At 47.0% G+C, this 25,245-nt stretch overlaps 2 protein-coding genes, 1 long non-coding RNA gene and 1 other non-coding gene across 4 annotated transcripts; 3 read left to right on the forward strand and 1 right to left on the reverse strand.

Annotated features, from left to right (window-relative positions):
* Window positions 1-1,111: 1,111 nt before the first annotated feature.
* Window positions 1,112-2,154, forward strand: LOC140222912 (uncharacterized; the record flags this gene model as incomplete). Its single annotated transcript, XM_072294032.1, has 3 exons — window positions 1,112-1,300; window positions 1,726-1,873; window positions 2,078-2,154. Coding segments are annotated over 3 exons (414 nt in total), but the record flags the coding sequence as incomplete, so codon positions are not given.
* A 13,030-nt stretch (window positions 2,155-15,184) lies between these two features.
* LOC117854611 (aspartic proteinase PCS1) lies at window positions 15,185-16,912 on the reverse strand. The gene has a single exon (XM_034736840.2). It carries the CDS (start codon window positions 16,805-16,807, stop codon window positions 15,482-15,484), a length of 1,326 nt encoding a protein of 441 aa, XP_034592731.1. The 5' UTR covers window positions 16,808-16,912; the 3' UTR covers window positions 15,185-15,481.
* A 2,764-nt stretch (window positions 16,913-19,676) lies between these two features.
* On the forward strand, window positions 19,677-22,172 carry LOC140222749 (uncharacterized). The gene is made up of 2 exons (XR_011898238.1): window positions 19,677-21,582; window positions 21,869-22,172. It is a non-coding gene; the product is annotated as an uncharacterized lncRNA (long non-coding RNA).
* A 2,618-nt stretch (window positions 22,173-24,790) lies between these two features.
* Window positions 24,791-24,871, forward strand: TRNAL-CAG (transfer RNA leucine (anticodon CAG)). Its single transcript has one exon. It is a non-coding gene; the product is annotated as a tRNA-Leu (tRNA).
* The last annotated feature ends 374 nt before the right edge of the window (window positions 24,872-25,245 follow it).

The following is a 25,245-nucleotide window of genomic DNA, read 5'->3' on the forward strand; positions in this document are numbered from 1 at the left end:
AGATAGACACAACCATGACCATTTTTACTCTTTTAATATCTAAATTATTAATTGTATTAGGTACGAACTCTTTAAGAAAATAGAAACCAACTGCTAATTTTTAAATTCTGAATTTATGTATTTGTTAATCATATTCGATATAGCCATAATAGATGCGTGCATTGACAAATATGCTGCTCAGCCATAGAGTTCAAGTGACAACTGTTATCCATATCTCAACACACCTTCACCTTTATCTTTTCTTGTTGATCTCCCCCTTTTCTGTACCTTGCTCCATCGTCATCGTGTTTTCTCAATCCCATCGCCCGTGTGTTGTTTCCATACTATCCACTGTTGTTGCCCACTGCCTCGGCTCTTCATCGACCATGGTGCCGTCCACTGTTGTTGCCCATTGCCTTGGCTCTTTGTCAACCATGGCGCGTCGTATAGCTAGCCGATAGGAAGTCATTGTCTCATTTGCACCATTGTTGTGTCTGAATCACATGTCGTCGGTCGCTCAGTGCATCAGTGCTAAGCCGCATCATGCCACCTTTGCGCCTCCATGAGCCGCTTGTCAGGTTCATCCTATACGTGAGAATGTCAGATCCACCATTGCCAAAATGTAGGACCCATCAGGGTGCCGTGATATTTTATTCTCCCTTCTGTCCATGCTCTCTCTCTCCCCAATAAAACTCTAAAACTCTAGGTTTAATTCTTACCTACCTATTATATCTATTTGGGATAGAGTTGCATTCAATATGTTTTTATGAGTCGTATTCAACATGGATTGTTTGGGTCAACATAGGGCGTTAGATCTTCATAAAATCTAACAGTGGAGGTTCTCTCTCTTTTAAATTAATGTGGTAATTTCTAGCCCCTTTCGATGAACGTGGTGGCTTCTTTTAACACTATTGTATTAAGATAATAGATTGTGCCTTTGTTTCTAGGGTTGACTACAACATTTTCAATTTTTTCCCCTTATGCTAGAATATGTTGTCTGCAGAATTTAAAAAACTGCTTTAAGCATAAGCGAGATTTGATCCACCTTTTGTATTGACACACCCTTTAATTAATGTCTGTTGTAGCTGTTGTGCCCCCTATGCTATATACATTTGGATCCACCCCAGAATAAAATGCTATCCCGGACTGCACACTACAGATTTTCTCCATTAAAGTTGCTGAGGTCAAAGAGGGTCTTCATTGGCCACTGCACGTCTATGGCTTGATTGCCACCAGGGACTCTATCGATCCTAGACGCAACATTCTTTTCCACCGCATTAGGGATAACTGCCAAACCATAACTGAAGGGTTATGTGACCATGTAATCTTCTTTTTCTTTCTTCTCAATTTTCTATTTCCTTCTTATAATGATCGGTGCACTTTTTCACTGCATTTGTATGTGCAAGTACATTGAGTTCTATATATGTATATGTATCAGCTGTATATCGTGTTTTTTCTCTTTTTGCACAACTAACTCATTGTTAAAAATAAAATTGTTGGTCGCTAACTTCTATTTAGCTCTTGTTATTGTGATGTATCTTGTATGCTCTTAGTCTAGCCTTTGTATGGTCAGGTAACCGTTTTCATTGGTAATGGATTGGCTGTATCCTGCTTTCTTTGTCTTCTTTCCTTTTAAGAAACAAGACACTACTAGCTAGTGTATGTTTGAAGAACTGACAGTAATGCCAATGAAATTAGTAGGGATGAGAGAGCTATCCATTGATTAATAAATGGTGATGCCTGCAGGCTCCCTATTTGCTGTTAACTGGCCCATCTCGTGCAGTTGGGTTAATTGATCCGGTCACATTTGAAGTTCAATTGAAAGCAAGGGGAAGGACTGAGTCTGAAGATAAAGTGCTCTGCTTTGATATCTTGACTACCCAGCATGCTTCTGGTTATTTGGGGTGTCCTCCTCACATATCCACCAGTTGTTTACGCTGCAAGCAAAGCAAACTTGAGTTTGCATTTGCGGTACTTTCTCAGTCAGTTGAGGCCACTATCCGCGTCGAAATTGTTGATGGATCATGGCCAGAACACCTCAGAGGACTACTAACAACCAGCACAGCTACCATAGACCATGCACGTATTCTGCTTGTAGATTCTCAAGATGGAAGAATGCCTATCAATGGTTCTGGTGCGATTCAGCTTTCAAGACAGGTTGTTTGTGTAGAATAAAGTGGAGAACTGAAAGTTGATGCAGTGGCTTTTCAAGTTGATGATGACAACTTTTACTTAGTTGCTGCAAAAGGTTCGGTTGTTTTCAATCCTAAAGAGGCCGCAATCAGTAATGACACAATTGATCTAGGCTTCTGTAAGCTGGGAGTCACTGTTGCTTGGTCCCTCCTTGCACCTGTGGAGCATGAACCGTGGGGTCGCCCTGTGCGATGCACTCGCACGACACCACCTTCAAATGGTCCTTGATTGGTCGGTTGGACCTCTTCTACTTCAAAAGGCGCTTGATAGGCACCGTTGCAGCTTGTCACAGGCCGCTCGGTGAGAGCCCATGATACCGTGCAGCCCGGACTTTTTTTTTTTGTTTTTTAGCCTTTTTTCCGAAAGATATACGTCCCTGGTGGAACCAATTCCAAAAATGGACCCTTAGCTTGGCGCCATCCACGCTAACGCCAAGCTTACACGTCTCAGCATCAGCCACCCTAGCGCCAAGGTCCATGCGCAGTTGCTGACGCGGATGCCGACGTGGCGGGGGCTTGGCGCCGTGGATCTTGGCGCCAAGATCCACGGCGCCAAGGCTTGGCGCCAGGGTGGATCGGCACCCACGTCAGCAGCTGCGCGTAGACCTGGGCGTCAAGATGGCTGGTTGTAGCTTGGCGCCAGCATGGATGGCGCCAAGCTAAAGGTCCATTTTTGGAATTGATTCCACTAGAAGCATATTTATGAGAATCTTTCGAAAAAGGGTTAAAAAACAAAAAAGTCGGCCGTGCAGCCTCCATAAACGGAGGGACAGGCAGGAGGAGATCTGCCGCTGCTCTACCTCGCATTAGCGCTAATAATCTGCAGCCGCTCTACCTCGCTTTGGCGCTAATCTGCAGCCATGAATGGGAAAGAAACAATCTGCAAGATATCAGAATCCGTCTGCAACATATCTTACGAGATATGACTTATGAGCCTAAAAATTATCACAAGACCTGTTGATTTCCACGAGCAGCCGCTGGTAAGCACCGCCGTCGCATAGCAATTCCTCGCCGAAGGTCGCGTAGGATGAAGACGACCGGGAAAGGTTGAGACGACGGGAAAAATCGGGGCCGCTAGTGGACGCATATTCACATGCATATGAAGGTAGAATAGTATAAAATAGATATTTTTCATATTCACATATGTGACTGTACACTAAAAGAACAAAAATGTATTGTAAAGCGAAACGTGTGGGAACCTTTGTGAATTTGATAAAAAGAAAATTCATACCAAGCAATCATATATGTGCTCCTCTTTCACAGCAGAATATCAAGTACTTTACAGAAATGGTAATATGACAATGATGCATTAAAAACATTGTTCAACAGAAATATGTTAATTGGCAAGTAACGGTTTCCTCCCATTCGTTACATAGGAGTACATACTACCCGCTCCATCGACACAGAGAACAATGATTTTCGTTGGTTTTGCCTATGCACCGTTCGGGAGCCCTAGGCACGCAGGGATCGCCATGAAGGCAGGAACACCCTGGTGTGGCCACCCCATCCGAGCACGCAGGAAAAACAAAATAGAAATGTATAGTTTATTTACTTCTCCAAACAACCCTCACATGTTTCTGTCTTCTTTACCCCCTGATGATTTTCTTTATTATTTTCTTATGTTCGAGTGCAGGATGCATTTTGAATTGAAAATCCGTGAGATGACAGACGTCGTCATATCTAATTAAAGAAAAAGTTTCCAAGAATTGTTCGTGATTATTTTCATGCAAGAATCTAGTGTACCAACCTACAAAATGATTAAAACATGCATACATTTATTTGTTCATTTACGAATATTATTTCACAAAATTTGAACTCCAAAATAGATAACCCACATGAAAATGAAGAAACACAAGTTTTGTTAGAGGAGTATTGGTCACCTGCTTTAGTTTGAATAGTATGGTGGGTAAAATGAGATGGAAAATAACTTTAGAAGTTATATCCGTACAAACGCAATAATGAAATGTGAATTGGACTTTTTTATAATAATGATATAAGAGGGGAAAATAAGTATTTTTTTGGAACTTAAGAGGGGGAAAATAAGGCACATATGTGCTTAAGTCGCAACTTCTTCTTTTGGAAATAGACAAACACATCATGGAAATATGCGAGAAGCAGGAATTGGCCCAACTGAAATATCCAACTCTTATGAGCGAATGATTTCTTCTTCGACCCGTTCTTTGCATTCATCGCACGAGGTCCTCGCATCAGGTTCTATCATGTCTCATGTTATTGTCTTTTTCTGTCACCTTTTCTTTTAATTTTGTTTTTCTGGATGCATTGAGCCTAACAAAAAATGATATTTAACTGGAATCTTTTTGCTCCCACAGAAATATGTGATTCATCACAACTGAATCATAATATGCAGCATGTGAAAGGAATATGCGCGCATGCAAACATTATGCCATGAATTGCTATTTCGTCGATCGATCAGTCAAAAAGAACAGCATACAACTTGGCCAATTTTTTTTTTAAAAAAATCGATTACTTATAAGACAAATTTAGTAATTGTATATGGTCGACCGTGACAAATGACATGCCGTAAACCTTGATCAGCTCAAAACTGTCTCGATCGTACGTCATCAATGGAGATTGGAAACATCGGGGCGTTCTCAAAATGTCATGTTAACCATTGACCAAAATGGCTGTGCTTAGCCGTTCCAGGAAAAATGACTTTATTTAGTTTCAACAAAAGATGACTTTACTTTACTATGCTCCCGTCCGGCCGAAGGCCCGTATGTTTGGAATGGCCTGGTTGTCTTTTAAAATCAGCACGACTTCTCGAGGCACCCTAATCGAAGAAACACCGGCGGGAGAGCAAGCTCCAAGAGGGTTTTAGCGAGGAGCGATTGTGGTGGAACCGTCCAACTTAAACTGGTTTAAGTGTGCCTAATCGCTATTGAAATAGCAATTATACGAAACACACCTAAAACAGTGTAAGCCCGACAGTCCGTTGAGTGTCCCTAGGACGCCTCGAAACATCCACGACATGTTTCACAGACATACATCAAGATCGCTTTCACGAAGGGAAAGCATCAACAAACATTACATTTTTACATACATACAGAAGGCGCGAATTGTTACAAATCGTAGATTGAAATAAACTTAACGATGCAAGTTAGACCATTACTAGGAGTTTTGAACATAAAATCAGTCCAAGGCAAGTAATTATACAACTAAGTTTTATTCCAGGGTATTATGAGACCCGTAAATACCCTAGTTCTTCGATATTCTTCTTCGGTCATCCCCTGTTGTACTTCTGAAAATAACAACAAAGGGATCCCCTGAGTACGAGGGTACTCAATAAGACTGATCCGACTAACCAATATAGATAGATTTAAAATATTGTATGATAGCTTTATGGTGTACTAGCTGACTTACATTTTGCGAAAAAGCTTACTATTAGTGGGACCTTAGTTTTATCATTTTATTTCAGATTAGTTTTTACCTAACCAGATGAATAAAATATTTTTGAGCAACCAGGTGGAACTAAGTCATACAGCATTCTAATTTCAGGAAAAATATTATATTCAACTTGATTACTCTACAATGCTTAAGCGATAATCAAGTGCATTCATAATCAAGAATTGCGGTAATCCGGACCGATTTACATCTTGCAGGAGATACCTCATTACCCGCTATGCACAACGGATCAGGTTGTACATAACAACCTTTCGACTAGCCGTACCCAAAGATTGGAAATATGACTACACGAACCCAGGGATGCATCCCCACTTAGGACCCCACGTCTGGCCTGATCTCCATGTGACTTTCAGGCTACGCTCCTGTCTTTCCACTGCACGCCAAGCACGGGTATAAAATATTTTCAATCAGAGAGCCAACTAACCTATCAGGTTTTGCTGGTCCCCACAGACAGTAAGCAACAAGGTAAAATCATTTGATCAAAGGTTAAGACAACGAACGAGCATTAACCAAATTAACTTAGTGGACAGAACTACCATCTCTAGCTTCTATCCACCTTTCCAAAATTCCAAGCTATTTTCCTTGATTAACATATATACGTTAAAGGTTGAGTAACACAAGTTACTTTAACGGTACCTAAGCGTTACTAAGTATAGGATGTTTACTAAATAATTGAATAGGTGGCAAAGATATCCTATAAATAAGGTAGGATTATGCACAAGAGTGGTTTGCAATCAACTCCTAGACTTAATGCATAAGGAAATAACCAATAATTGGACTCATGAATAATAATTTCTGAAAGTAGATAGGCTTAGATGCACCGAGACTTACCTTGATTCACAAAAAAGTTAGTATCCTCGGAACATCCTTCCACACAAGGGATCAATTCAACAACCTCTTCGAATTCCTGAGGTTCTTCAGAGAGATCCAAGAAATCCACTTCTGAGGCTTCTATGTCTACGGTATGATGCATGCCATATTTAGAGATGAAAAACTTTTTGAAATAAAAGAATATACAACTTATCTCATGATAAAGTTGCAAGCCAACACTAATCTACCCATAAAGATTAACCCACAATTTTAATTTCTTTAACTAACCTAACTTAAGCATTTTCTTTATTTAGAAAAGGATTATAATTTATTTCTAATCTGAAAAACTTAATTCCTATGGATTAGTAATTATTTATGAATAATAAAACATTATTAACAATTTTATTCATTTTATAAAGATTAAGTATTTATTTAAATACCTTCATCAAAGGTATTAATAAATACTTAAATTTTACTATTTTATCCTAGGGTTTTAGAATTTCTAATACATAAAGGAAAATAAAATACACCTAATAAAATTGGTTTCACTAAATTTGGACAATTCTATAAATTATAATGAATAAAATATGAAAGTAGGAATTTAAATCTATTTTCTAAATCTAAAAATCAACATTATCCTGAAAACCCCCTCCCTGGACTTTTCTCACGTGCCCACGGCCTACCCCCACTCACTGACATGCGGCCCCGGTCAACAGAGCCAACCCTCGGCCTTGACCGAGAGCTGGCCGGCGGGTAAGCGCGGCAGCTCGCCGGCGACGAGGTTCCCGGTGACGGGGACACCTCCACACGACTCGCGACACTACTCGGTATCCCTTGATGGTACTCTAGGGGTGGTTGGCTTCACATCGACGATGAACTTTGCAAGACGGACGGTGGCACGACGGCGCTTGGCGGACGGCAGCGCAAAGCTTGTCGGCGGTAGCGCTAAGGCAACAAGCGGCACTGGCAGCTCTACTACGACCTAAGCAACGTAGCGCACCCTTCCACCCAAGCTAACCGTGGCCGGAGCAAGCCCCTCCACGGCGGCGGCCATGGCCGAAGCGCGGTGCATGGCGGCAATCCGGCCAACCTGGTCGAGCCCCAAGCCAACAAGCACGGCCTAAACCATCCCTAGCTCATGCGTGACCTACCTAGACCCTTGGACCATGACCAGAACTCCGGCATAAGGCATCTCCATGGCGGTGACCATTACCAGAACAAGCGGCGGACGGACCCGAGGGAGAAGGTGGTGGTGAACTGAGGATGTGGGGATGGTGGCTGTCAGGACAGGCTTAGGGGCTCAGGGCAGTGTCTCTAGCGAGGTGGAGTCGCTGGCGGTGGCGAAACAACGGCGGAGCAGGACGCCGACCGAGAGCAGTTGGAAGAGTAGAGGAGCTCGGTGAAAGGATAAACTCACCAACGGGAAGGTGATTTATACAAAAACTTACTGAAAGGATCTAGGATGTCGACTAGAGGGGGAGTGAATAGTCGAATCTGAAAATTTTACACTTAAAACAAGCTTATGAGACACTTCCAGAAATTTTCGGAGATTGTTCTGGAAATTTTCGAAATTTTCGGAAATTTTCGGAGAAATCTTCGGATTTTTCTGGATTTCTACAAAAATAACTACAACCTTAAGATTGACCTGTTAGATTTTAGATTGACGAATATAGGTTGTTCCACAGATATTCTAAGTTTTTTCAGCAAGATATAGCAGCTTCAAACACACTAGAAAAGGAGATCGAGTACAAATCCTAAATATGTTTTCTATGCAAGAATATATATAAAAGCAAGAACAACAAGCAAGAGAGACACAAGGATTTGTTACTAGAGTTCAGCTTCACACCATGAAGCTTACGTCTCCGTTGAGGACCCACAAAGGGTGGGTTTATATCATCCAGCCACTTTCCTCCCTCTAGCGACCACAAACATCAAGTTAGAGTCACTTACTCAATTAAAGGGATAATACAAACTTCCCGAGGCAGCCACAAAGCTTGGATGCTCGTTCGAGCGACGCCTAGCCGGCTAGGAGCTTGAAGCTCCAAGAGTAACAAACACGAACTACCGGCTTGACGAAGAACGAAAGTGCTCAAGAGATGGAGTTGCAGCTCACTAGCACAATCTCTTGCTCACTCACCATTTTCTCCTCAAATCCCCACCAAATCTCACAAGGAAGTCAAAGGGGAGCAAGGAGGGAACTTTAGAGTGTTTCTGTAGATCAGAACAGTACAGAGGCAAGAGAGGACGAAAGGAAGAGGGTGAGGGGGTATTTATACCCCTTCACTCCAAAACTAGCCATTATAACAAAGATTCAGAAAATTTCCGGAATTTTCTCCGGAGATTTTGAGTATCTCCGGAATTTTCCGTAAAAACTTTCAGAAAAATCCAGACCTCCGGAGACTCTTCCGAAACTTCTGGAAAAACTTCCAGAAAAATCCGGACCTCCGGAAACTCTCCACTTCTAGAATATTCCAGGAAAACTTCCGGAAAATTCCGAATCTCTCTGGTTAGCACTTCTAATTATCCCCCATGTAACTTGCAAGTGTAAATAGTATCTCTCATAGGTTTTGTTAGGTCATCTTGAGCACATTTTTCATCATCAAGATCAGAGATCACGCATCCCTCTTAATAGTGAGGCATTCATAAACTCAAATTCAAACCGAAAATAAATTTAAACTAGATAAGATGCTGCTCAACATTTCATTGCCTTTTGAGGGGTCCATCACAAGTGCTCCACGACCAATAATCCATTTAAATCTGCTTATGCACTTCAAACTTTGTTAGATACTCAAGCTTTTATCATTAAATCACCAAAACTCACTTAGGGGGTCAAAGATACTCTTCACTTACCACCCTCTCGAGTACCACATCCTGCCTGCCTGCTTGCTTTTGCGTCCCTTGCCGGTGCTGGCGCATGGCACGGCGGCGCCGCTCTTGCCATTAGTGGCAAACAGTTGTGTAGCACCGGCCGTCTCTGTTATGCTCCTCCCTTTTCTTTTCTTTCCCCAAATCACCCGAAAGTTCAGCTTAAATTGTGACCGATTTGTAATTCAAACTCCAGGAATTCCTTTAAGCAAAGTTGGAGAGGATCCTTGGTTCTACATTTGATTTATTTGCATCGAGGACCAACAACCACTCTATCACCGTGAATTTCGGTCTCAAACTTGAGCTAGGGTTCGGTCAGTTCAGAACTGAATCGCCCCCCACCATTCAGTTTCGTCAGAAACTTCAAAAACAGCTCGATGCTTCACTTTGAGTTCAAATTCAACTGCTTGAAGTTGGTTCATTTTACCCAACATCTACTGGATCTTGTTAACCATATGACAGGGGTTCCATTTTGCATATGAAATCCCAACTCTTACATACAATTTCTTCCAAAAACTCAAGATAAAGTTTGCTATTTTCCACTGTTCTTAGAACTAAACGGCGATAGCCTTTCAATTTCATCAATTAAACTGACAGTGAATGATTCCAACTTTGAGCTCCCAGAAAAATTGGAATCCTGCTCTTTCCTTGTCCAACAACATGCTCAAAATGTTTACTGGATATCATAGTTCACTTGGAATTCAAAGTCTTTCCAAGTATATATGAAAAAACTTCTAGAATTAAAATTCAAAGTTGCCTCCTTGACACTGTTTGCAGACTTAACTCAGTTTTAACAGCTGAGCTGAAAACTAAACCACTTTCAAACTTTGAACCTCCTTTAAAATATGGATTCTTTATTTTCTCTAGCCAACAACATGTCCAATATATTCATTATATATCAGAGTCCACTTATGTTCCACAACATCTCCCAGCTTCAATGAAAAATCTCCTAGAAATCACTTTCCAAATTGTCAGCTTGTCACTGTTTTTAAACTAAAAATTTTCAGATATGAAACAGTAACTTCCAATCAACCACTTTGACTTTGAATTTGAGATGCTCGTGACTTGAATTTGATTCTTCTGAATTCTAAATAACTTCAAGACTTGAATTCATATTTTTGTCAAATTTCTTCAGATCTGAATCTTGAATTTGCCTTTTTGGTCAAATTTGACCCAAAGTTGACTTTGGTCCATAATACATTCTTATCATCCAATTTCTTCATTAACACTTTAATGGTCATTCTTAAGCCTTTAGCAACCTGGTTGTTACACCACCCCCACCAGATTAGTGAGAGTAGGTTTCCCTCAACAGTCCGACCCGCACAAGCGCAATTTGCGTTAATGTTTTACTCCTAAATATATATATCGCTATACTATATTATTTTCAATCAAACCTATAAATTATTCAAATTAAAATAAAGTTTAATTAATTGTCCTTCAATAAACTAACAACTCTAAACACATAGAAGCATGCACTCTTAAGTTCACTTGTGTCATGAAACATCTCAACATATGTCATGGGCTCACTGGTCTATTAGCTTCTATGCTATATATAATCACTCACACCGTAGTTTTCCTCACAAAATATCAAAATTTACCAATGTCCTCCTATAATCATTTTTAAAACATACACACTACCATTCTTATATAGGAATAAAAATATCTTCTATATATTAAATATTTTATCTATATACATCGTCAAAAGTAAGAACCTCTATAAGATTTTTATATTATCTTATAAAAATCACATATCTATTTGATTCAAATAATATTCTAGAAAATTTCTTAGGATGGTAAAAGTTTTTATAGGTGCCCATTAGCATGCTATGTTACCTTTGCACAATCTTGAAACGGTATAATGCACAAGTATAAGAACTTCTATTCTATTTGGTATGCTTTCATCAGTCATGACATTTACATGTTGTTTTATATAGTATAAGCCACTTAAATTTCAAAAATATATATGATTAAGCGAAGTATATTTCTGTAAGTGTTCCTAAATGCCAGAATGTAGAGATCCAAAATACATGTAAAAGCATGTCGAATCCTAATCCAAACAGAATGAGTCGAAAAGAAAGAGGAGGAGTAGGCAAATGCTGAACAGAAGCGAGATTTAGTTTGAGCGTTCGGGGTGCTTGTTGTTCCTTCCAACTTGTGTCAGTGGCCGAACACCAAGCAACCACCGAATGTAGTACTATATCAATCAAGTTAGGTGCCGATGAGGCTATTTATCTTATTTCGGCTCAACTATACACGATCTAGCACAGTTACAAGTGTACCTTTAATTTTTAATGCATGCTAACTAAATTTTTTTTTCAAAAATTGGGTGTACATTTGTACACTCCTGCACCTATATTGTGTCCACCCCTAGGGAACCAGAGCTGGAACAGGTCCGGGCTCGGGTCCGGCATCATCTAGGTTAAGCTCTCGCATTTTCTTCCTCGCTGCTATGTTTATCATGTGTACGGGGAAAAAGGAATTCACTTTTAGAAACAAAACCACATTTGCTTGGCATAATTGAGGTGAAAATATCATATTTCTTATCCTATTTTGCTTCATTAATGATGTATTTGTGTTGTGTTTGGGAGAAAAGATCATCTTTTCTTAAGTTCTAGGTAGAAAATCATATATTTAGGGAGTAATTGAGGCTAATTTATTGTGCTAATCACTTGCTTACCTTGGCCGACCGATTCATTTGCAAGATATTCCTGTGTATACTATCTTGGAGGACGTCGATGACAGAGAGTTCCATAAGCTCCTGATGCAGAGGTACGACAGAATGTTTGATGTGGCATCAACTACAATCCTCGGTGTGCTGGTGACACCTCCTATGCTTCTCTCAGCCGCCGAAGTAAGGGAGGAGATGTTCACATTTCACATGGTGAAGCTGATTGGTCAGATCCGCACTGTGTTGCTTCTTTTCAGAGAAATGGATCTTTATTCTGTCTCTTTCAATCCTAGCGGCGATCCTAATTCGACTTAGTTCAGATTCTCGAATGAGCTTATTCCATCATTTCTTACTTAAGTTGTCTTGCCCTACAACTGCAGATATGGTGATCTGTAAGTATATTCAGCTTCATACAGGCATGGATTTTTTACTGACAACTACAAATCCATATTTGGTAAAATCTATATATAAGATATACAAGTCCTGGTTTCAGTCATAATTGATCCCTTGATTGGAATGGACATTTGATGTTGGATTTGGTACAGAACTTATGCAAATAATGATATTGAATTTTATAGAATAGATATTTGAAACCATGGTCAAGCGAAAATTAGTTTTCATATGATAGAATGATCGAAGAGATCATGGTGGGATAGAAATAAAATTACCAAGATATTTGACTGAGTAAGAAATTTTTGTTGATCATATGACAATTGCTGGTATAGTGATACGAGTACCACTGGATAGGTTAAAATGTTGTTGATCGAGCAAGCTCTTGATTTAAGGGGACATAATTACTGAGCTGATCACATTAAGTTAGGATTCAGAGTACTTTTAGAGTACTCTGAAATTACTGTTTCAGTGAAATTTCAGTAATATTCAGAGTACATTGAGTTAGGATTGCAAAATTACTGTTTCACGGGTCACATTGAGTTACATTTCAGTGAAATAGTAATATCCAGTATCATCACCAAAAATAGAAAATAATTCATACTGCTTTCTAGAGTTAGGATAATGATCTTGTAAAAGAATATAATGTTCTTTAGATGTATGTTATTGACTTATATTTTTGAATTAACATGGCCGTTCCATTAATAAAGTCACATTTTTGTTATTGTAGCACAAAACTAGAGATTGGATATTACTGTTTCACAGACATTATTGATGTTCTATCAATGTTTACCTTTGCAAATGTCAAAAAGAAAACCAATGAGCGCATGAGAGTGTTGTATCGCACTGGTGTTATGTTTAGTGAAACAATGCGCCTTGGTGATGCACAGCAACTTGTTATGAGAATGCTGCATCTACGTGCACGCACGCACGTTACTAGTCTTCAGGACTCAGAAATACATTCTTGGGGAGTATATTGTCTCTATGGGATACGCCATATGTGTGGAGAACCTATGTTGTACGCTATAGATGAGGCTGTTGTCCCAGGGCTCTATAATGCTAAGAAAGGAAAACATGAAATTTGGGGAATAATTGGCTGACGAAGATGTTCTGAAGATGATGACTTTCAGATGAAAAGGAGGGTGGCAGTGATTTTGGTTTTCCTTTTCGGTGAAGATTATGTGCCACACTACCTGATGTTGAAACAAAAGGTATTGGTGTGTCTTGTCAATCAAGAGTAATTTGTGTGCCGCTTTTGTTTTCCAGGGATATGTAGCGCCAGAAGAGATGAGAAAGCCTATCTTCAAAACTAGGAAGGTCAGGAGGGCAGCCACACCAAGTGCTGTAGGAAGGTGCCTACTCAGTTTCAGCGAACCAACTCTTTTTTGGTAGAATAATGTCCCTTCATGTTTTGTTTACCTTTTGGTTTTAATTGTGCTGTCTTTTTTCTTTCTTTCTTTTGCGGGATACAAAGATGGAGACTACAATGCTCAGATCGGACCTCAACACCCTCCGTGGTCAGTCATGGTTGAATGATGTTGTTATTACATTTCTATTTGATATCTTCCAATCGAACGAGTACAGATACGAAAATACCAGAGCCTGCACAAGGGTCCAAGGGCATCAAATATGTACAAAATGGCACATCTCAAGTAAAGAATGAATTGTAATGACATATTTTCAAATAGACGAATTGTAACGGTAGTTCTCCAAACTTGGATAGTTGCAATAGCATATATCCAATTAACCCAAGATCAAATCCTGAAATCCCTAATCAATTCTACATGTCAAGTAAAGAAATTGTACTAGAGAATTGGGGCTTTGGGGTATTGTAACCACGTTGGTCTTGGGATTGGCCTAGGCCGCAGAGGCGGAGGAGCTGCCGGTTCCCAAGGTGTCGCTGTGCCGCTGACGCAAGGCGAGAAGACCTGCACCTTGTGGGCCGTTGCTATATGGGCTAGCTGCTAGGCTGCCGGTGTCACGATGGCTTTTTACTAGTGTCAAGGCACGTAAACAACACAAGGGTACAAGAGCTTCGGGCAAAATCGTCGATGTCAGCTGACAAAACGATTGCACGTAGCTCCACCCCTGCTGGCCTTGAGCATCTGCATGATGCCATCCACCATATGCCGCTTTGATCCCATCTCTTCAATTCTTCATTGTGCCAAAGCAATAGGAGAGCTTTTTGTTACTTGTTTCAGTCTAGTAGTCTACTGGACGGTGTATTTTTATAAGCTGCTGCAATGTAAATTGTATTCGGTTGCAATCGATCACAGACAGTTCACAAATATGTTCAACTAATGTTCTTTATCTTAGGCGCTGGCTCTCTGATAAAGGGTTTGTTTGCATAACATCTAAAATCTTGCGAGAATGGAACTAAATGGTCTTATTATTCATTGCATGTCAAGAGGATACCAGACACTTTTATGTTATCTGAATGTTATTTGTATTAATTTGTTGGCCCGTTGAAATAGTACACGCTGATATTTTCATCACTGGATGCTTACGCCCAAGCGAACTTCACAGAAATGGGAAGGATGAGAAGTCGAGGGAGACGAACCCACAGAATTTGAAAGCATGAGTCTGATCTGGCACAAAACGAGCCATCGTATATACGAGGTTTGGTTCTCAAAACTCAAAAGCTCACACAGGATTTCAGAAGCTTATGATGAAAATAAAAGGATGTTGTACTAGAGCTCACATGGCAATACATTGTGTCAGATGATGCTCTACGAGAGATCACGTCTCATGTTTGCGTTAGCAGTCAGCAAAATTGATGGGTTACTGATAACGCTACGCCTGCTAAATTCAGCTAAATCATCTGAGATGCTGCATCAGACGTTCAGAACCAACCAAATAAGCAAAGAAAGTCAAGCTTCAGACCGTACATTGCATAATGTACATGTACACATCGATCTTAGTTCTTTACATACAAAGCACAACCCTACATGCTCAGTCAAAGGGTGAACACATCAGTACATCGCACGCTTAATTTCCAGATTACACTACAGACTGTACATGCCACACGCACGATCAGGATAAGCAAGTTCCAAACTGAAACGTTAGGTTATCCTACAAAGGCAGCGGTTCCTCCAGGCCCTGGAGGAAGAGGAACCAACCCCGGCCCAGAGCAGTTACTTCTCGCCAAGCCGCGTCACAGCATCAGGCCGAGCCGCTCGCTGGCTACGTCGCACTTGACGGGCGCGAGCCCGACGCGGCCGCGCTCCAGGTCGTACTCCACCCACAGGTTCATCTGGTGGTGGTGCCCGATCACGTACGCCGTCAGGGGCACCATGTCCGCGTTCCCGAACGTGAGGCACCACACGCCATCGCCCCCGCGCCGCTCGCCGGGGACCTTGTACAGCAGCCTGTCCCCCGCCACCGACATCTCCGCGCCCTTGAACAGCAGGGACACGGCCGGGAGCCTCGCCGACGGCGGCGGGCGCCCGGCGGGCACGCGGAAGCAGGTGTCGAACGCTTCTTGGAACGCGAAGTTGGGGTCGTCGAGCGCCGGGAGGATGGGCTTGGTTTGTTTCAAGAACTCAGCTTTCAGGGCGGAGTAGGCGTCCCCGAGCAGGAAGGTGAACTGCGTGCCGGAATCCACCATCGTCTGCCCGGCGCCGGTGTGGTCCGGCGCGAGCACCGACGCCGGGATTGGCAACGGCTTGCCGCCGACGCGGATGCCGAGGAGTTGGACCGAGTAGGCCACGCGGTCGAAGTAGGGGAGTGGCAGAGTGGGCTGGTACAGGGGCGTGTAGTTGAGCGGCAGGAAGGGGAGGTCGCTGTGGCCGAGGAGCAGCACGCCGGCGTCGTCGCGGTCGGAGATGCAGTACGAGAAGCGGCGCGTGCTGGCCTGCGACACGAAGGAGAGCGTGCCCCTGTTCATGCCCAGCAGCCCAGCAGTGGCGACGCCGTCCGGGGACGAGTCGTACGCGGAGGACATGCAGCCGAACGCGGACCGCAGCGGCGGCGCGTCGCCGACGGCGAAGACGTCGGTGGCGAGCGCGCCGTCGGAGGAGGACCCGTCCGCGTAGGACAGCGACACGCTGCACCGGCGCGAAGCCCCGTCGCAGGACGGCGGCGCCGGCAGGTCACGGGAGCTGCACTGCGGGGAGCCGCAGGGCACGGCGGCGAAGGTGCCCGACGCCCTCGGGCGGAACGACGCGCCCCTGGCGGCGGTGCTCGCGTTCCCCTGGCGTCCCGGCGCGCAGAGCAGCCAGGAGAGCTCGCTGCCGGTGTCGAGCACCATGGTGACGTTCTGCGGCGGCGTGCCGACGGCGAGCGACACGGTGAGGCTGACGTTGTGGTGGAACCGCAGCTTGCTCGGCGGCCGCGGCAGCGCCCAGGCCGGCACCTGACGCGCCCGCAGCGGGAACACGCGGGGCTTCGCCGCGGTCTTCGGCGCCCCAGCCGCGACGGGCCACGGCCTCGCGGCGGCGAGCAGGAGGAGGAGGAGACAGACGAGCAGCGGGGGCGGCATGGTGGTGATTGCGACCTGCTCGACCGGGGCCTATGCGCGCATGTGATGTGAGGGTGGCGATGCGCTCTCGTGTTGGATTCGCGAGTGGGGTTCCGCGGGCGGTGTCGCGGTGGATTTTATTGGGGGGGGGGGGGGGGGGGGGGTGTTGGCGCCCCGCGCGCGGGGGCGGGGCGCGGGCGAGTGCGCACAGGCGCAGTGCACTGGAGTGGTGGTGACTGAGATGGGATGAGGATGGGAGCCGGGAGCAGCCAGGGCGAGACGCGTGACGAGCCGCTGTCGCAGGGAAGGGGAAGCCGCGTTCTTTTGCCTGTCGTCTTGTGGGTATCGCTACCGGAGAGCGCCAGGCCGCCAGCGGGGGCTAGCCGGCTAGTCACGGATATTGTAGCACTCTACCGCTAGCAGTCTAGCACTGTGCAGCTTTCACTGCTGCATGGGGTAAAACTGCACGCTCCAGCATTTACCTGCTGGCCTATACGTTTTAGTACGTCGTGGACTTGCCAACATCGCATGAAAAGCTTGTCTACACGTGCCAAAACAAATTGTGTCCGTAATCGTGCTTGGCACATTGTCGTATTAGGCCCAGCGTCTTTGCGTTTTCGGCGCCCTCGGTTGCAAGCATTGGTGGCAATTTGATATGGCGTGTTCGTGCGTGCGGTGCGGACGCAAGGCAGTGTGTCCTGATGCCACGGCGAGATCGACAAGCAATTGATATTGCTTTTGTACCGCACTGTACCATGGCGTGATCTCGCCAGCACGACGGTTTTTCGCTTCAGATGAGCCTACTCCATTTAAACCCGACAGGTTCGACGCGGTAGTGCCATCTTTCCGGACGGCCGGATCTTTGGGCTGTTTTCCGCCGAAAACAAGCGCCTTTTTTCGTAAAAGCGCTTCGACTAATGTTCATGTACTACATCCCATGATCAACTCGGCATAGGTTCGTGTTGTGTTGTCGATCGAGAGCAAAAAGAACATGAAGAATTGAAATAAAAATAAGCTTGGACGGTGGCAGCTTGAAGTTATGAACAGCGTCGTCGTCTTCTAGATGGTATCACCGTGAGGTAGAAACTACCAAGAAAAGGAAGCAGTAAATGTATTATGTAAATGGCCGGAGTCCGGAGACTTTAAAATCCTACCGAAACCCAAGCAAGCGTCCAATCATCCGTGCCACGACGAGCCATCGGAGTTATGCTTCTCATCTACCGCCAGGACTCTGCAGGGACGGAAGTTACCAGCAGTGTGTGGGAGCTACCACCACGTCGATCGCGTACAGCTCACATCAAACGGGGTGCGGTGAATGCGATGCCTGCCTTCGTTTCCAAGCAGAGCAGGGGAGGGAGGCAGAGCATTCAAGCTACGTAACCAAGGCAAGTACCGCAGCGTAAAGGCGAGCCAGAGCGCCAAGCCTTTTCGCGCCGGGCGCAAGGCATTCATTAGCCACCCGTCAGCGCGACGCGGTTTGCCGGTTCCGGCTAGCCGCCGCGCCGGCCGGCCGGGCCGACCCTTTTTGCTACCGGCGCCGTCCTAGCCGGTGTAGGTAGGCCGGCCGGGTGCTTTGTGTAGCTACAGTAATCATGAGCCTCTCCGCTGCGCTTTGTTCGCGAGCAATTCGCAACTTTGAATCCGGGTTCTACCATTAGGCCACTCTTCTACTGCTGACAGTTTCGTTATTTTAGGGTAGGTGTGTGGTACGTGTACGTGTCTTGGTTAGCGCGGGCATAAATTCGAGGAGGAAAAGAACAGTACTGCAGCACGCGTAGTACGACAATGCGGTTTGCAGAAGAAGTTACGAAGATTTGCTCCGCTGTCTGTCCTGGCCGGCACGCTTTGATGGCCGTAAACAAAAACCGCACGGAGGACGTGCACGGCGGGCAGAGCGGGGTTACAAGCACGAATGGCCTCGGAGAAGGCGTTTGTATTCTTCCCTGCTTCTAGTACGTAAAGAAATGCGAAATGTCGTGGGGAACAACACGTTCGTAAGAGAAAAAAGAAATGGGGAACAGCACGCATTGTTACAAGGACCGAGCACGTCGTCGCGTCACTCGCTAAAACCCCTTGTTTCAGGGGCCATCCTGCACTAGTTTTTATCAGCGGTCGGTCACTCACTCACTCTACAGTAGCACTGGAGCCTAGAGGACTAGAGGAGTAGCAGCAGCTGGAAACAGCGCGCAGCTGCAGCATTTCCATCCAGCGACTCGATCGCCTTGACTTGTTTGTCGCCCATGGGCCATGCCGCCGGCTCCACGCGTCCGTGGCGGCAGCCGGCAGCTCTCGCGAAGACGCGGACTAATCGGGATCACTGGCCGCCTCACCGGTCGCATGGACCTAAATGACATCCAATCAGCAACCCAAACAATCGAACTAAACTTAAAAAAGATGCAAAACGAACGCTAACTTGCTCTGATGACGCGCCAGGCGTCAGCATGTGGGATTCGATCATTCGACGGGGGGCGTAGCTAGGTCCAACTCGTCAGCACTGACGGGGCCGGCGAACAAACTTCCTGACATGTGACGCACGCGCTGTTCTCTTCTCCCAGGATTATCCTTAGCTCGCTTCTGAATCGGGCCCTGCCACCCCGGGAGGGACCTGGGCCCTGGGGTAGGTGGAGTCATGGAGATGATGAGTGGTGCCGCTGAGAAGCACGAGCCGGCAGGCGCTGCTGCTAGTCGATATGCGTGGAGCCATGGACCATGCATCCATGATGGCATGGTCCTGGGCTCCTGGCTCGAAGACTCTCGGTCGAACCCACGTCAACGGGTGCGAGGATGGCTGGGCGGACGGACCAAGGAGTAGGGGGGGCAGGTGGTGGCGCTGGATCAGCTCGATGTAGTTGCACGGTTGGGGGTCGCTCTCGCGAGGCCATGGCTGGCTCTGGCTGATGACCCAGGGGATTGCGAGCAATCATGGCGGGCGCGCGGGGGTTTGCCGCTGGTTGTTGGCGACGCAGCGGCGGCTGGTCGGGGCGGGGAGAAGTCAGACAGCCGCCTGCGTGCGCCGCGTGCTGCTTGCGCGAGCGAAACCTGTCGTCTGGGCTGTGCGGTGCCGAGCACGGGGGCGAGCAAGCTTAATTTGCCGTCAGCAGTGGGACATTTTAGCAGCTATCATGCATGACACGCCGCGGCCCCGTGTTCATTATGGGTGCGATTGGTTACCTGTATCTCCCTTGGCCTCGCTCAGGTGATGCAACTTCAAGTTGATTGGTTTGCTGGATAAGCACTCGGGTCAGGCTCCGACCATGCGGCCGTACAGCTCGAGCCAGGGCTCTCTCGAAATATAGGACGTGATTGGATGCCTGCGGCCCCTCCATCTGGTTCCCAGGATGCAAGGTCTGCACGTTTGGATGCCTGTGCTAGGGGTTGAGCTAGGTCCCCGGGTGCAAAAGCGGCCTCGCAGCTAGGCTCCTATGGTGCAGAGAGATTGGACGTTTCTTCGAAATCTAGCTCACGCGATGCGTGCAGAAGCACGTGACCTGCAATGTTATAGAGGCTAATCACTTACTCTTGGTAACCTGCATGTGTGGTTTCATACCATCCAATAAAGAGCTCTTGCATGCTCTTAGGCTGACCACGGAGAGCCTGGTTCCTAGGAACGGACCTGGCTAGGAGCAGGCATCAATCACACCCGTAGGAATCGAGCGTTTCTTGCGAGCCTAGCCCGACTGATGCAGCATAGGGTGCAAGCACGAGCACTCAAAGGCTCCAGGCGTGGAAAACGAGAAAAAAATCAAGCAACCGAACAGCAGCTCGAAAGAAGGAACCTGCATCCTGGCTCACAGATGCGGAGTGGGCTGGGAGGGTCGGCCATCCAATCACGCCCTATATGATTTTGTGATGTGCAGCGAGAGTTTGGCTGGTAAATGGAGTTTTACTACCGCGCTGCGCACGCGGCGCCGGCGCAGACTCGCCACGCGCGGGCGTCGTCCGAACCGGTGTGTTAGTTGTAGGCTTGCAGGCGGGGCGGGATCTTAGACGAGGCCGCGTACCCACCCCGCAAAATCACCGTTCGTGGTCGGTGTCATCCAGCTGCAATTTTTTCGCGGACTAACATCAGTTTGTCTGCAAAGTCCGCGGGACGAGAGCAAAACCCGCGAGAAGCCGCAACGACCCGCATGCCGCAGCTTCATTCTCTTGCCGTCGCCCGCCGGCCTTCTCCACCCGTCATCTCATGCGCTGGGGTGAGGAACATGAGTGCAACGCGTTCTTCTTCCATGTATGTGCAGAGCCAGAACGCTTTGTCCGCCACTACCACTAGTAGATGCGGACGTAGGCGAAGCTCGAGGCCGCCGGAGAAGACAGCACCGCCGCGGCAGCTCCTCGCCTCCATCGCCGAGGCTGCCGCCGGCCGGAGAGGACCGCACCGCCGACCTCCTCCTCGCCCTCGTCTTCGGCCTCCTCGGCTTCGGTGACCGCCAGCGCCGCGGACCCTCGTCAGCCGCCGCTAGCTCGCCGCCGAGGCCGCCTCACGCCTCCGCCTCGCGCTCGACCCTGGCCGTCTCCAAGCTCGCGTTCAAGTGCGACCGCCGCGCCGAGAGCGTCGGCGACCCGGACCTCGCGCTCGTCGCCGACCGCCTCCGCCCGGGCCTGCGCCGCCTCAAGCTTCGCTCCCTGCACGCGGTCACTAACGACTGGTCACCGTGCTCGCCGCGGCGGCAGCCAACCTCCGTATGCTCTCCGCCGGCTCCTGCGCCTTCGGGGCCAAGGGAATCGAGGCTGTCTCCGCTCCTGCCTCCAGCTGCGCCTCCGCGGCCTCGCTGACTCGCATAGCAGTGGACAAATTGGTGCGTTTGTTTCTTTAGCACCTCCTAAAATTCCTATCACATCGAATGTTTAGATATTAATTACTAATTACAAAATCAATTGCACAGATAAAGACTAATTTGCGAGATGAATCTATTAAATCTAATTAGTCCATGATTTGATAACGTGATGCTACATTAACATGTGCTAATGATGAATTAATTAGGCTTAATGGATTCGTCTCGTAAATTAGCCTCCATGTGTAATTAATTTTATAATTAGCTCATATTTAGTAGTCTCCGAATATTGATATTATATGAATTTTAGTCAGTACTAAAGATCCAAACATCAAACACACTTGATGCGGACGTAGGCAGGCTGCTGCGGGTTCTGCGACCTGACCACGAAATACATGACCGTAAAGCAGATGGATTGGCCGGATTAGTGGCCAGCTGGCGAAGCCCTTGTTTAGTTGGCCAATTTAGAAGATGCAAAATTACTGTGCCAGTACTGTAGCACACTGTAGCGTTTCGTTTGTATTTGTGAATTATTGTCCAAATATTGACTAATTAGGCTCAAAAGATTCGTCTCGCAAAGTACAACAAAACTGTGCAATTAGTTTTTAATTTCATCTACATTTAGCACTTCATGCATGTACCACAAGTTTGATGTGATGGGGAATCTTCTTTTTGTATAGTGTCAAAGTTGGGAGTTGGAGGGTAACTAAACATGGCCGAATTTAATTTTGCGGCAAGCCTTTGTGAGTTAGCGGCTGCCCACAACCCGCCTCACCTGCGAGCCTAGTTAGTTGCATGACACGACACAGATGCAATTTCGCGCTAGTTTGTTAGGTCGCGTTGGTGGCCTTGTACGATTAATAAAATAATAACCCTAGCTCGTGTTCCGCCATGAGACCATTCGTTCTCTAATAACCTTTTGACAGTCGCGTTAACCAATCCAATGTGGACGTGCACCTATCTCTTGGTTGGCGCGGGCGTAAATTCAAAAAACTAGAAGTGTGGCTGCGACCGCAGTCTGCAGAGTACAGAGCACTAAAGAAGATTTGCTCCGCTGTCTGTCCTGGCAGTGGCAGGACCCTGATCACCCCCAGTAAACAAAGCGCGCGTAGTCCACCGCTGTCAGCGGGTTACAAGCACGAGTGCCCTCGGGGACGACGTAATTCCCCCACTTCCAGTAAGAATCGCCAATTTGGTCTTACAAAAAAAAGAAGAAGAATCGCCAATTTGGCGGGAAGAACAGAGAAGGGTTACAAGGGCCGAACCCACTCGTCGTCCAACACCCTGTTTCGGGGGGCGATCTGCTCGGAACAGTCATTCTTATCATCCACTGCTACTGTGGACTGCTGGTGTCTCCGAGCTACTAGTCAACGGTACTGTGAAGTAGACAATAGCTGGAAACAGCAGCTGAAGCTGCATTGGTTTAGAGGCTGCTTTCGTCGGACAAAAATTGTCACGAAACGGAATGCAGGATGCACCTGAGTCCATGCAACATGCTATTGCTCGTCTAGTCCTATCCACTCATTTTCCTATATCTATGATTGAGACGATATCGACCCAGATATTTCACGAGCATAGGGTGATTTGGCACTAGGGGGACGTTTGGATTCTGCCGCACGCTAACCCTGCCAAAGCGTCGGCGCGGCCAAAATTCGGCGGCCGATCCAGCCGCCCCAACTTGACCAGCCAAAGTGCGCCAAAATGAACTACGGGAGGCCAGGCCTGCCGAATCATAGCCAGAGTCCAAACACCGCTGAATCTACGGCCAGCTGCCAAATTTTGGCCTGGCTCGTATCGGCGCTCATCCAAACGAGCCTAGAGTCCAGCCGTCCAACCCCAAGTTGCCGGGCCGGGCGCCTCGCCCCGCCCTTGACTTCTTGCCGCCGCCGACCACCGCCCGTGCCCGTGCCCCGCGCCGGCTCCACGGCGGCTACCTATCCGGATTCCGGAGAGGACGACGACAGCAACCCTCGCAGACTAATCGGGTCGCGCGCGGTCCCTAAATGACAGCGCATCACTCATCAGCATTCAGCGATCATAACGAACTAAACGCTCCGAAATGATGGTGCCGTTCGAGCGGACTTGCTGCGCTGACGCGCTACGCATGGAGCCACGGGTGGATCGGCACGAGACTTCCAATCATTCGGCGGAGATAGGCCCATCAGGCCATCATCACACATCGGCGCTGTACTGGCGAACAGAACAAGATACCACTGACACGCGACGCGTCATGGGTGCGCTGTTCCTCTCAGGATTATTCTAGCTTTCTCGACCGGAGGCCCTGGTAGGTGGAGTCGTAGTGCAGGTGCAGCAGAGCGCCAGAGCCGGCACTTGTGCTGCTAGACTCCTGCTCGGCAATGCATGCAGCCATGGATGGACCATCCATCCGTCCGTCCGTGCCACGCCATGCCATGGTCTATTGGTCCATGTCGAAGGATGTGGATGGGGTGGCGAAGGGCCAAGGACGGTGCAGTGCTGGATCAGCTCCATCTGGTTGCGCAGCTGGGTGTCGCTCTCGCGAGACCACCACCACATCTGCTGCTGCTGCACAAGCAGTGCACAGTGCGTAGAGATGCTCTCCTTGCTCCAGCAGTCGAGCTGCCCGGTCCAGACACCAGAGGTTTTCGATCAATCATGGAGCGCTGCAGTTGCGTGTAGGTGTAGACGTGCAGTTGGGCACGCACGACGGCACGAACCAGCTGAGCTGGTGCTCCTCCGGTCCTCCCCGTCCCCGGGACCGGGCGCTCAGCTGCCTGTCTGTCCGCAGCCTGCCTACCTGCGTGCGTGCGCGAGCGGAGCATGTCATCTCTGTACCGCACTGCACGGGGCGAGGGGGCTCAATTTGGTGCCAGTCGTGGGGCCTTTTCGCCGTTTATGATGGCGCGCCGCGGCCGGAACGGCAGCGATCATTATGGTTTGGCGAGAGGGGATCGGAGTACTATGGCCCTTGAAAAAGATATCACGGCCTGTTGGACTGTTGGTTGTACTCTTGCACTAGAAGAGTGAGTGGTTCCTGATCCCCCACCGTCCACGGGCCAATTGCTTTCGGCTGCCGATGTATGAGCCAGCTGTGGTTTGATTGATCGGCGTCGGTACAAGATTTTGGGGGCGTGGCACAGTAGAAACAACGCGAGTGGCTTTATTGTCTGCTGCATGACGCATAATTGGTGCTAGTGCTGTTGTTGCGTTGTAGAATATAATAAATTGTTTGAAATAAACAATGGACCATAATGTCAAGATGGCCGAGTTGGTCTAAGGCGCCAGTTTCAGGTACTGGTCCGAAAGGGCATGGGTTCAAATCCCATTCTTGACATTTCTTTTTGCGGTTTTTTTGGAATACGTTCTAGTTCCTACTTGATCGAACTCACCTGGAGTTTCATCGTAGGATTTTTTTTTCATTGATCATCAGTAGAAATAATGTCGCTACTCCTTCGTCCTTAGATACAACAGCAATGAACAACGAGCTACGAAAACTATGAAATTCATACATAACAGATCAGAATGATGGAACTTTTGGATATGACAAGGTTTAATTTGCACTTTGCAGGCCCTCTCAGTTCTTCTCATCCGACATGGCACTTGCACTTGAGCCAAACGGATTACTGGCAACAGTCCTGCAGTACTGCCAGAAACCCTCATGTCGCAAAACTATCTACGATCTGGGTACGCTTCTGCCAGCACCAACGC

This window comes from Setaria viridis, chromosome 5, assembly GCF_005286985.2.
Source record: "Setaria viridis chromosome 5, Setaria_viridis_v4.0, whole genome shotgun sequence".
Taxonomy (NCBI): domain Eukaryota; kingdom Viridiplantae; phylum Streptophyta; class Magnoliopsida; order Poales; family Poaceae; genus Setaria; species Setaria viridis.

Excerpts from the sequence above, each read along its gene's own strand:
- LOC117854611 (XM_034736840.2), bottom strand. The coding sequence starts at position 16,807 with ATGCCGCCCCCGCTGCTCGTCTGTCTCCTCCTCCTCCTGCTCGCCGCC.